General features: G+C 58.0%; 1 protein-coding gene across 2 annotated transcripts; it reads right to left on the bottom strand.

Annotated features, from left to right (window-relative positions):
• Nucleotides 1-1,250: 1,250 nt before the first annotated feature.
• On the bottom strand, nt 1,251-11,784 carry CCDC71 (coiled-coil domain containing 71). Of its 2 annotated transcripts, none has more exons than XM_068409446.1 (2): nt 11,705-11,784; nt 1,251-9,158 (listed from the first exon to the last, which is right to left on the bottom strand). In XM_068409446.1, the coding sequence occupies exon 2, from the start codon at nt 9,095-9,097 to the stop codon at nt 7,901-7,903; it is 1,197 nt and encodes a 398-aa protein (XP_068265547.1). In that variant the 5' UTR covers nt 9,098-9,158; nt 11,705-11,784; the 3' UTR covers nt 1,251-7,900. The 2 variants fall into 2 exon arrangements, with proteins under 2 accessions (XP_068265547.1, XP_068265548.1); XM_068409447.1 differs by having other exon boundaries at nt 1,251-9,151; nt 11,705-11,764.
• Between the last annotated feature and the right edge of the window lie 272 nt (nt 11,785-12,056).

Below are 12,056 nucleotides of genomic sequence, written 5' to 3'. Positions count from 1 at the left end.
CCATCAGCACCGGCCAGCGTGTCTGTACCGCAGCGATCTTGCCAAGCAAACCTGTTCTGCTCCGAGAAGATCCAAAGTGGCCTGATAAAGGCGACTGTAACAGGATCTCTGGCCTTGGAAAGCAAGGTAACAGCGGGAGGGAGAGAGGGATCCTCAGCGGGATCTGAGGGACAAGTGAGGTGTCCCCAGCCCACGTCCAGGCTCCTCCTGGCTCCCCTAAGGCTGCTCCGACTTCCCACCCTGAGCTGCCATCCCCTCAGCCGCCCCACAGCCCAAAGCGTGGGGGTGGCCCATGTCTGCCCGGGCAGATGACACAGCTGGGGGCAGCTCCGCTGTCTGGAGATCTGCCAGCAGCTCTGCCGCAGCCCCCGTCACCGTCACCGGTGTTTCAAAGCTGCCGAGCACCCCCTGCTCCCGCAGGCACCCGTGGCCTCGGCTCCACCAGCACCTTTCAGCAGCGATCAGAGCGCTCTCGCTGCCTTGAGCAGACAGACCAGCTCAGAGGGGCAGCAGTGGGAACCGTCAGCACTCACTGCTTTGGGGGGACACAGCGAAGGGGCCCCCCAAGCCTCGGCAGAGCCCCCCGAGCTCCTGGGGCAGCCTCTCATGCCTGGCCAGCCCCGCTTGGACGGACTTCAGTGCACTCAGCGGGTGGCCAATGCTTCCCTGAACATCCTCAGCGAGGAGAACCACTTAACCACTTCCCTTCCCGAGGAACAAGCTCCAGCACCGGAGCTGGTGTCTGCCCGAGGCCACGGTCCCACCATCGTTAGTGCCGGGTCAGTGCACCGACGGCCCCGTGGCACAAACCGGGTCTGGATTCTGTGCAAGTGAACAAGGGCGTTTCTGTTGAATTAGCCGGCCACAGGGTCCCGTCTGCAGAACAGGCAGATCCCGAGAGAAGCCGGAGGGTGGGCAGGCAGGCAGGAGCCGGCAGAGCACCTGCCAGCACGGCGCTGACCCGGCCTGTTTCTAGGAACTAACCTGGAATGCGGATTTACGCCAGTTTACACCAGTTCAGCACCAGTGGCACTCAACTGGAGCATTTCCCATCCCGAGTGAGGTGTTCTTTAATGGGGCTTGGGTAACCCCAAACCTCACTGGGGGGACTGCAGAGGAAGAGGTGGTGGTGGTCTCCAGCTGAGCGTGCCCCAGGCACACAGAAGACGCCATTCCGCAGAGCTCACCCGGGGCTGGGAGGAGCAGTCTGGCAGGGCTCAAAGAAAAGCTGGACACGCCGAGCGGTTCTGAACACCATTTAATGAAGGGCTGGACACCTGCTAGGACTTCATACCAAAAAGTTCACTTCATTTATGAAAAAAAAGACAGTCTGGTTTTTGTCCCGTTCCCTCCGAAGAGCGGAATAATACTAACACTGTCTTTTCACTAAACAATGGCATTCCAAAATATACAACACTGAGTGTGGAGCAGCCCAGCCTCATATTAAACATTAAATATTAATAGAGCTTCGGAAACATTCTACACAAATGAAACAGTAAAAAGTTCACTCAAGAACAAGATGGTCAGTCATTGTAAATTCACCGTACAAAAGTTTGTGGCTCGCCCTCCTGCGGGGTGCAGTCGCTGCTCCCCGGCCGTTGCTCAGGACCCCTGAACACTGGGGGATGCCCGAGGCTGAGTTGGCAGCACCGGTCACGCTGCAGCGTGGAGACGGCTCTCTTAGAGATGATGGTTGGCAGAGACGAGTGCGAGGGGCCGGGCAGTGCCCACCCAGAGCCCCCGCTGCGGTGCCTCTGCTTGGGGAATGCTGCTCCTCAGGAGGGCTGCACCGGGAACTGGGAGGAGGGGCCGGCGACACACATCGCACCTTCCTCGCCACGAACGCTGACGCTCGGTTCGCCCCGTCCCAGGCCTGGGCAGCGTGGCGGAGCCGGGCAGGAGGGGGGTATTTCTGGGGGCAGCACCTTCTCTTTTCAAACAGCACCATGTGCCTGACTGCGCCTGTGGGAATCACCAGACTCTCACAGGGGCTGCCTGTAGCAACAGGAAGGGAACGGGCTAATTAAGACAACACGGTGAGAGTCCCAGATGATAATAAAGCCTTTAAGGGACTCCCCAGGGCAAAGCCTAATTGTCCCCGCAGGGGAAGGTATTTCGGATGCTCACCGGAGGAATCAGTACCCGCTCTGTGAGGGCATCCAGAGGGTACTTGTCAGCACTCACAGGGGCAGCTCTGCAAGCTGGGGAGCGGCTTACCTTCCCCGCAGCCACCAGGGCAGGGCCAGACTGTGCCACCGATGAAGGATGGAAACCAAGGGTTAGGAGGGGCACCTGCTCCAAAAGGGCACCCCTCGGCCGTGCCCCAGAGCCTGCAGCACCAGTGCCTGGGGAGTGCTGCTGGAGCGGGCAGGACAGGCCCCCTCAGCCAAGCAGGGACAGAGCGGAGGCAGTGCTGCTGGTAGGATACTCCACAGACCTGGCTCCTCTGTTTGCAGATCTCCTCCTGCAGCAGAAGCAGAAACTGGACAGCCAGGCACTGCTGGTGGCTTTGGTTCCCCCTAATCTCAGCTTCTCGCTTTTTCACCAGACCTCCTCGCTCTTCCTAAGCAAACTGCAGGGTCTGGCCTCAGCACCACGGCTTTGGAGGCAGCAGCTGGCCAAGCTGAGAGCATGAGCACAGTCACATCTACAGACAGCATTCACTCGACACTCGGGGCTGCCTCTCCTGCCTTCTGGGACTAGGTCTCTGCTCCACCAGCCAGCGAGGCACGTGGCACCTTCCTAACAGCACACAGCTCCAGGCCGGAGTGGGCTGCAAGGAGAGGGAAACCCGAGCATGGTGCTCTCTAGCACAGAGCCACAAATGCAAGGGCCTGGGAGCAACCTGCCCTGCTGCCCCTCTCCACAGATGGTGCCAGCCTACCCAGCTTGCAAAGCCGAGGGCTGCAGCACCGTCAAGAAGGTGCGAGGTGCCCCAGAACAGCTCTCCTCTCCTCAGCCCACTTCAGCTCCCAGAGAGCCATCCCCATCTGACCACAGCAGCAAACAGGCCAGTGCCATTTTGAAGTCTGAAACAGAAACTGTCCCTTCCACACAAACCAACCAACCTGCTTGAGGTGCCCCACACAGCTAGGCACCAATCCTGCCAACCACGGCCAAAACAAGGATCCTCCCACCTAAATCTGCCCCCCCGCCCGGCAAGCTGCCCAGCTCACGTCACACTGTCCAGCTGCAGCTGAGACAAACCTGCTCTCCGTCCCCAGGCGTCCCTTGTGCCATGGCCAAAGGCCCAGCTCCCAGACAGGGCAGGGAACTTGGACTCAAGGGGAGAGCAGCTGGAGTGGCTGCACCCCCCAGCACGCTGGCAAGGTCTGGCCACGAACACAGCACAAGTCACAGCTGAAAGGGCCCAAATTCTGCCCTCAAGCCTCAAACCTAAATCCCCTCCAGCCCCTCCTGCCACAGCTGGAGCCGGGGCACTTCCACCAGCTCCACCCATGGAGAAGCATTGCTGGTGTACAAGGGGGGACCGGAGGACAGGGTGGCAGAAAGGGGGGCAGCTGCGGAGCAGGGCCACGGCGCCCAGTGCGCAGCATCACCCACCCAGGCTGTTCTGCTCCCAACTCCCCCGCGATGCTCTTAGCCGGCCACTGGCTGAACTCTGTGCAAGGAAACACCGGGCAACGAGGGGTCTCAGCCCACCGCCCCCCGGCCCCGTGAGCGGGACTGCTGCAGGCTGGGCGGGTGATGCCCTGGTCTGAGAAGCATCCAGCTACACGAGCGCTCACAACACTCCACAGAGCACACCTCCTCCTTGAACTGAAATACCACTAGCGGGCTACAAAACTGGAGTAACAAAATAATCCCTTCCAATTTTGCAGAAAAGTGCTTAAGAAATTCTGTACACGGATCGCTATGGCAGCTGGCTCTGGGGGGGACGCAAACAGTTTGGACGTGGCAGCTCCACGCTACATGGCTTGCAGGGAAGAGGCCAAGGAAAAACTTCTCCAACTGAAAGTAGTGACAGAAGGTGAAATCTGATCACAGTGGACATGAGCTTCAAAACATTTCTACCAATCAACAACGTGATTTCAACTGGTATCTGATGTCAGCTTCCCCTTCAGCTGCCTGCCGGACACGCTGCTCTCCCCACGGACCTCGCTGAGGGACATCTGAAACATGCAGGAAGCTGAAGGACCTTGTCTGGTGGAGGCGAAGCGTAAACTCTCGCTTCTTGGCAGCTGAATAAAAGGAGAAATGATTTCCACAAACTCAGTCAGAACAGCCCTTTGACCGCTGGCTGAATCATTTCCCGAAGTGACAGTGGCACAAATCCATGCGGTAAAAGCATTCCTAAGAGAGCCTCCAAAGCTCTCGGCTGTCACGGTGCCCAGGAAGAGCACAGGCCAGGTTAGGCACTTGGATGAATTCAAAGTGACTAATACAGAAACAGGTCTGAACAACCTGCATATAGCCCGCTCGGCAGAGACCACAGCACTCCAGGCAAAGCATTTCTAGGTGCCCTGCCAGTTACTGTGGTGCAGGTCCCTGGGAGGCGAGTGTTACTCTGCTGTCAAAGAATAACATGGGGTGGAAGGGACCTCTGGAGGGAGATCTCTGGTTAGACCAGGTCTTAGTCAGGTCTGGTTCGATCAGACCCTTCATCTTCCTCAAACATCAGACAGCAGCGTCCAGAGCACAGTCCCTTCTGCAGCCTCCAGCACATCAGTGTCGAAGGCCTGGGGCACCAGGAGCACCTGCACCTGGCCACGAGATGAAGGACGGCAGAGCCCACCACCAGCAGGCTGCAGGCACCCCGTCTGCCAGCACCAGCTTCCCTGGGAAGAGCCGACAGGCAGCACTTGCCGACATTGGCACCAGGGGCTGTAAAGCCCCTCCGTGAATAACAAGCTGCAATCCTTCCGGCCGAGTTCCCAAATCACCTGCGAGGGGGAAGAGGAGACACCAGGAGGGCAGAGAACCGGGCTCCAGCACTGCCCAGCTGCTCGGGGGCCCTGCGGTCTGTTAGAGATGTGCAGAAGAGCTGACAGAGACTGGGCTGTGACAGGCACATCCCTGAGCACAGAGGTATAGGGTGCTCCCTGCCCTGGCAGGAGCCTCAGTGACACAGAAGCGTTTCTAACGCTTGCCTCTGCCTGCAGAGCAGACGACCTCTTGCTGGTGGCCTGGGAAGGACAAGCGGGCGAGCTGTCACCACCAAGCATTTGCAGAACTCAGCTCAGTGCCTGGAAAGGCATGGCAGCACTAAGGCAGCGTGTTCTGCTGGATGCGTTAAGCCACAGCACAAGCCAAGTCCTTGACAGGCAAAGGCCCAAGCTGTGAAAAACAAGAGGTGACGGAGGAGAGTGGGGGGGCAGGAAGCAGCACAGCTGGAGGAAGAAACACAGCGAGGAGGAGGGATGTGGCCCGGTAAGCTGGCCTCAGGTGCCCAGCTTCCTGCTCAGGCTGGAGGAAAAGCAACCTCGACCCGAATTCAGCCTTGTTGATGCACGGTTGTTTTTCCCACCGGCGGCCAGGCGCTCATCTGGGATGTCTGCGCCGCTCCAGAGACAGCTCTTGGTGCCCTTATATGGGGCTGGGAACAGGGGAAGCCGCCGAGCAGCCTGTCAGACAGCGATACCGCAGGCAGGAGTTCAGAGCCCTCCTCGGGAAAGAGCCAAAAAGAGAAACTCCAGCGCAAGACTTCAAGACCTGGCATTTGAGAGCGTGGGAATGAGAAAGGTCCGAAGGATGGGAACAAAAGGGACAAAGCAATTTTTGGCTGGTTAACAGTGATGGAGGGTCCCTGTTCATCCAGCATCATGTCAGGGCAGGGAAGTCTCTGCCAGGGCATTTTAAAACACAAAAGTAGAAAATATTTCCTCCTCCTCTGCAGCCAACCAGCGGCATTCACAGGTCAGTCTCAAACACTGCAAGTTATGATCCCTGACAGCAGCTCAGATGCGCACAGTAAAACCATGCAGAACCCGAGCGTGTGATTCAGAGCCTGCCATCACCCCCCAAGGGAGAACTTCCACCCTGCTCTACCTGGGCGAGGAGGGAGAACCCCGGCTCTGCCTCGGGATGCCCAGCTTCACTCCCTCATGGACCTCCTCTCTCCTCTCCGTGCCGCGGTTTTCCTCTCTGAGCCGGGGATCAGATGTTGACCCCTTTTACAAAGTGCTGAAATCCAGCCAGGTGCTAGGGAGGGGCTGAAACGTAAGGAGCTGGGGCTTCACAGGGGAGCTCATCCCTTCAGCTAATGTCCACAGAGATTACTAGGTCAGACAACTGATATTTTGAGCTGGTGAGAGAATGAGTGGATTACCGGCCCGCTGCCGCAGAGATCTGAAGGTACAGCAGCGTACAGAGCTGGGCCCCTGCCTGGCGTGATGCTGCACCCTCTCCCCGAGCCACCAGGTTCTGCTTTTGCAGTATCCCAACGCAGATGGTCTCACAGAGGCCATCCCTCCCCGGTGACAGCTGCAGCACCGACCGCTCCAACGCATGTTTCTCCCAGAGCTTGCGGATCCTTTCCTGCGGAGAGCAGACCCAGGCAGGCAGGCTGCCTCCACGTCTCGCAGCGTGCCCCGGCGCCCAAAGGCTAACGCAGCCCATCCGCAGTTCTGCAGTGCCTCCTGGGGACGGGCACAGCCTGCGCGCCGGGAGCTTTCACACCTGCCACACACCTTCTCGCAACATCCCAGAGGACACAGCAAAGCTGTCACTCATCACAACACGGTGCTGGTCTCCCCTCCTACTGCTTCACCCCGACAAACTGACAGAGAAACTCTCTATGTTTAACTGCTGGCATATACCCTCAACCTTTCCACTTCTCTGCTTTAATTCAGGCTCAAATATCCCACTGAGCTCTGGGACCAGCAAGATGGATCTAATACATTCAGACACAGCCTGTGTCTTCTCTACCAGCACCTAGAACCTGCTCCTGAAACATCCAGCAACTGTTCCGTGGTGGGCAGGACACTTTATGCAATTCTTATTAACAGCTCCAGCCCTTCGGCTCTAACAGTCACAGTACATGTTCTACGTTTGCACCTGGGGTACAGGAGAGAGGAGCAACACCGGGTGCTGAGGAGGAATCGCTCTTTGGAGGCAAACCCCTACCATGAGCTCAGAGCTTCTGCTACCAACAAACAGAGGAGGCACCTAGAGAGGTCAGGCAGATTTGCAGGCAACAACCCCGTAACACTCCCCCACTCTTACGCAGAGGTAATACCGAAAACATGATTAAAACCATAGTCATCTATCAGCTGGTCGTTCTCCAAATTGCTTGGCATTTCTGGAGACAAAGAAGTGGCTAGAACTCTGCCTGCCTCTGAGCTGCTCAAGAAGGCCCAGAAGAGACTGTCACAACACTGAATCACAAAGAAATCCTGGCACCTTTGAACAAAAGACCGGCTGAAGGGAAGGGGGAACAAAAGCTATCGAATCCAATCCCAGAGGGATGGAGGAAGTGCGTCGTCCCACAGCTCCTGGGCCGTATGCACATATATGGATATATAGATATATAGATAATAAAGTTATAAAATTCGATCAAAATAAAACCAGTAAATGTACAGCTTGAAAAAGAGCAATATCACAGTGCATCAACGTCATGAGGAAGTCCTGTGTTCTCCCCCTGCAGCCTGCCACGTTCAGAAGAGCACCTGGGGGAAGCGAGCCCTCCAACCTGCTCAGCTCGCTGCGGGCCAGAGTCACTGGCCCACGTTCCCAAACGGGGTTTTGTTTTTCTGCAGTCAGTTCTGCAGCAGTGGTAGACAGCCAGAAACAGCGCCAGAGCCAGCTGCTCCGTCCGCAGGTTAGTCGACATACCGTCACCGGGCACCAGAGATCCAGAGTTGCTCTTAAACTTCTCCACACTCTGGTGCCAGGCTCATATTTACTTACTTACAAAAAAAAAGTGACCAAGTGAATAAATTCAGGGAACACTCTGAGAGTGGGACAAGGGCTGAATTCGGATCACGGGGGACAGGTTGACTCTAAGAATCTTTTGTGCTCTCCTCCTCACTTCATCGTCAGAAGAAGAGTTGCCCACCTTGATGGCCCGGAATTTCAGCAGGTTCAAAGTGCTCCGAGGCCGTCGAGATTTATTTCGGACAGGAATGGTATTTGCTTTCTTCCTCTGCGGCGCTTCTCTTGCCTCCACAGGTCTTTTCCTCTTCTGCCCAACGCGCTCCTGGTAAGTGCTGCTGTCCTTCCACTCTGTTTTTCCCACCAGAGGTTCCTTATCGTTGATTTTCAAGGTCCTGGACTGCGGCACTGCAGTGCAGCCCTGGGACGAGCTGCCTGTGACTCTCCCGTTGAGGACTCCCGAGGCTTTGCACGCGTTGCTCTCCTGCAGTACTCCACCCTTTGGTCCCTTCAGAAGATTTAAAGCGAGGGCGGCAGAATCCGGTGCTTTCTTTACCAAACGCTTGTTTCTCTTACCTTCTGTTATTTTAGTGGTCTTGCCTGAAGAAAACTGCCTCGGCGGACGTGATGCCTTGAGGAGTTTAAGGTCTGAGGGTGAGATCCCAAGACGTCCTTGTGTGTACTTGGACTCCAAACAGGCCGCGGTAGTTTTCAGCGGCACCAGAGCTTCCAGAACCACCGACAGTCTCATAGCTGGATACACGTCAGGATACATGCTTGCAGGGAAGCCCACTGCTGCAGCCTTGGACGTGCTGGATCTTGTCTGCTTCCAGGAGCTCAAGAGGAGATTTGTGGAATCCCCTTTATAGATGGGCTGAGCGGAGACTTTCGAAGAGTTCACCGGAACACCGGTGGGCGAAGCAGCCACCTTTGGCACGGCTGCGGTGTTTCGAGATGGGCTCTTAGTGGACTCGGTGGTGGCGTTGGGGCAGTTGTGCGGGGTGCCCTCTTTTGTCTGGCTAGGTGTGTCTGCCGTGCACGAGCTGTACCCATACACATCCTTACTCCTCAGAATTGTGGGCTGGTAGCCCTCCTCCTTCAGACCCTGAATGAAGGCCACCAGCTGGGTCTCTGTGTCCGAAAGGTCCTTGGACATCGGGTTGAAGACTCGGAGGGCTTCCTCCAGCACCTTCTGTCCTGCAGAGGCAATTCTTGACCAGGAATGGACAGCTTTTTCTTCCACATTGTTCACTGCAATATTCATGGCATTAGGCAAGCGCACACTTCAAAAAGGTCCAAATTACTGGAAAAACAACCCCTGACACCTCAAAAGGAGAGAGAAGATAGTTAGATTACAGCAACTGAAATCATCTTGCATTTTTAAGTGAGGACCTGCAACCATTAAGCCCAGGTGTGGCTACTCACAAACGCTGGGTCAGATTCTGGGCATAACCCAAGTTAGAAGCATCATCAAGAAAATCCCATCACTGATTTATCTCTGAAGTAAAACAAACATCTCTCAGAAATATCCTCAAACCTAAACAAAGATTTCAGGCAATCCCAACTGACCTATCCCAAGACAAAGGGTTCCAATTTCTCAGTGAAACCTGCAGCTCGTTTCCAGTTTGAGTTGAGTTTGACACGCCCCAGGCTTCAGGTAACCAGACCTCCTTTTCCCTTGGTAAAGCAGCCTTTCACTGACCCCTCTCCCTGCGCACAATCGAGCCATCTCAACACTAAGCAGCCTGAGCACCTCAAATCTGTCCCAGCGTCACGTTCGATTTTCCAGCTGCCTAATTGATTCTGCTCAGAAATTGATTCTGAATCCCTGCCAAAGTGGCATCATCCTCCCAAAGACCTGCCAGCAGAGCCGGCGGCTATTTCGGTTGTGCTCCACTGGTGCCGAACGCTGTGGCAAGGCAACACCGCTCCTTGCTGTTCCTTTGTTTGAACAACGGTCTGCAAGTTACCGTCACAGCAAACTGGTGTTGATCCAAGGGCACTCGCTGCCAAGTGAGGAGGAAGCAGGAAACTCAAGCAGGGCGGCACGAAGGAAACACAAGTCACCTGGGCCAAGTGTACAACGGCCAGAGGGACAACACTCAGATCATGCTCGGATCACTACACAGCTGTCTGCCCACGACAAAAGCACTAATTATTGCTTTAAATAAAAAATACAGGCACCGAAGAGCAGTGCAGGCAGGACTTTGTGATGCACCTGGGAGAACTCTGATCCTCTCACACTGAGCTGACGACCTGGCCAGCTCCGCAGCTGGATGCTGCACCGAGAAGTTATAAAATCTTCAGCTTTGTTGATACCTCTCAAAATAATAAGGAGGATTCAGTGAAAAATCCTTTCCAGGGAAATACAGGTGGTGTTGGAGACACTATTGGAGAGGGCAGTGTGCAGGCAAGAAAGCTGTGATGGAAAAGTTAGTGCCTGAGCAGACAGAGCAAGGAACTACTCCGTGTCTGTCGTTCCTCCCAGAACTCTGGTTTCACCTGAGCCCAGGAGTGCCAGCCCCAGACCGGCGCCCCGTGCTGCCACCGGCTGCACAAGCAGGGAAGAGCCAGAGCCAAAAGCAGCTGCGGAAGGGAAAGCATAGGTCAGCGGGGGGGGTAAGAGCCTCCGCATGACAGACTAATCTCAGTCAAGTGTTCTGCAGACGTCACGGCAGAAGAGGGATTTGGAAGAGGATAATGCAGTTGCTCTGTGACAGGCGGGGGATCTCCCACGGAGGAGGGGAGGCAGGCAGGGAAGTGCTCCGACAGAGCAGCGGCTGGCGTCAACGGCCAGCAGTGAGATTTGCCACCTCCAAAATGAACAAGCGGTAGCAGGCGCAGCAAAGCCAGTGAAGCTGTAAAGCTTAATCCCGAGCTGGTAGAGGGGGAAGAAGCCAATGGAGAAGCACAACTAAGAACGTGCTCTCAACAGGCTGCAAAATGCATCATCTTCAGGCTGCAGCAAGCCCGGGAAGAGCCGGGACACCTTAAGGGATATTCTGATGTTGAACGGAGAAGCTGTGACATCTCATCGGGGACAGAACATCTCAACATCCATCCGCCTGGTCCTGGTTTGTGCAGTGCAAGTTGCAGAAGGAGCGAAAGCCGGCCACAAGCAGGCACATCCCCAGTCTGTCCTCCCAACAGCAAGTTCGTTCACTTGACACACTACCAGGAGACATGCCCCAGCTACAGGGCTGTGGGGCCACAGGCCCACAGCAGTCCTGGCATGGGGGCAAGCACAGCACTGGCAGGACCCTCACGCAACGCTCCAGCGATGCCAGGCCCGGCTGTCCGGGAGTGGAGCTCGAGGAACGGGCTCTGCAGTGCTTCTCCGGGTGCACCGGAGGGGAAGCTGGCTGCTGGCAGGGCCAAGATGCAGGGCAGGGGCAGCCTGGGGAGACGGAGGCTGGCGTGGAGACCCAAGGCGGGTTCGGTGGGGGCCCCCGGGGCGGGCAGCCCCCCGGCTCAACCTCTCCTCCTGGCCCACCCTTCGGTGGAGGAGACGCCCCTTCCCGAGCGCCCGTCCCTCGCACACCCCTCCTCAGGCTCGGCCCGGCCCGGTAAAGAGGGGCCGGCAGGAGCCCTGTCCGAGCGCCCTCGGCCTGCCGGCCGGAGGGGCCCCGGGGCAGGGAGAGCCGCCCGGGGCCGGTGCCCACCCTGCGGGGAGGTGATTGGTGCAGACAGCGGGTGCGGCCCCCCTGCTCGGCCCGCGCCGGCTCCGGGGCCCGGGAGGGGGGCGGGGGCCGGGGCGGGGCCCTCAGCGCCGCGGCTCCGCCTTCCAGCGCCCGGAGGCCGCCCCGCCGGGCGGCTCGGCAGCGCCCTCGCCCGGGAGCGCGGGGCCCGGGCACCGCCGGCCCCAACCTACCGGCCGCCGCCAGACCCGCACCCGCCGTCGCGCCGCGACCGCCGCTCCAACATGGCCGCCCGCGGAGCGCCGGAAGCCCCGCCCGCTTCCGCTTCCCGTCCCCCTGGCCGCGGACCGGGGCCGCGCCCACCCCATGGAGAGGAGCGGCCACGCCCCCCTCCCGCGGCGCCCCGGCCACGCCCCCGCCCCCGCCGCGTTCGCCGTGTCTATGGCAACGGCGGCCGCCGGCGGCGGGCGGTGCCCCGCGGCGCAGGCCCGGGCCGGCAGAGGGCGCCGCCCGCCGGAAGCGGCGCGGGCGGAAGCGGCGCCGTCTCCAGGTAACGGCGGCGCGGCCGGGGCCGGTTCCGGTGGC

This window comes from Nyctibius grandis, chromosome 10 (assembly GCF_013368605.1).
Source record: "Nyctibius grandis isolate bNycGra1 chromosome 10, bNycGra1.pri, whole genome shotgun sequence".
Lineage (NCBI taxonomy): Eukaryota > Metazoa > Chordata > Aves > Nyctibiiformes > Nyctibiidae > Nyctibius > Nyctibius grandis.
Note: the sequence above shows the minus strand (reverse complement) of the source record. Positions and strands in the feature narration are given on the sequence as shown.

Coding starts and splice junctions, on each gene's coding strand:
- CCDC71 (XM_068409446.1), bottom strand. CDS start 9,097: ATGAATATTGCAGTGAACAATGTGGAAGAAAAAGCTGTCCATTCCTGG.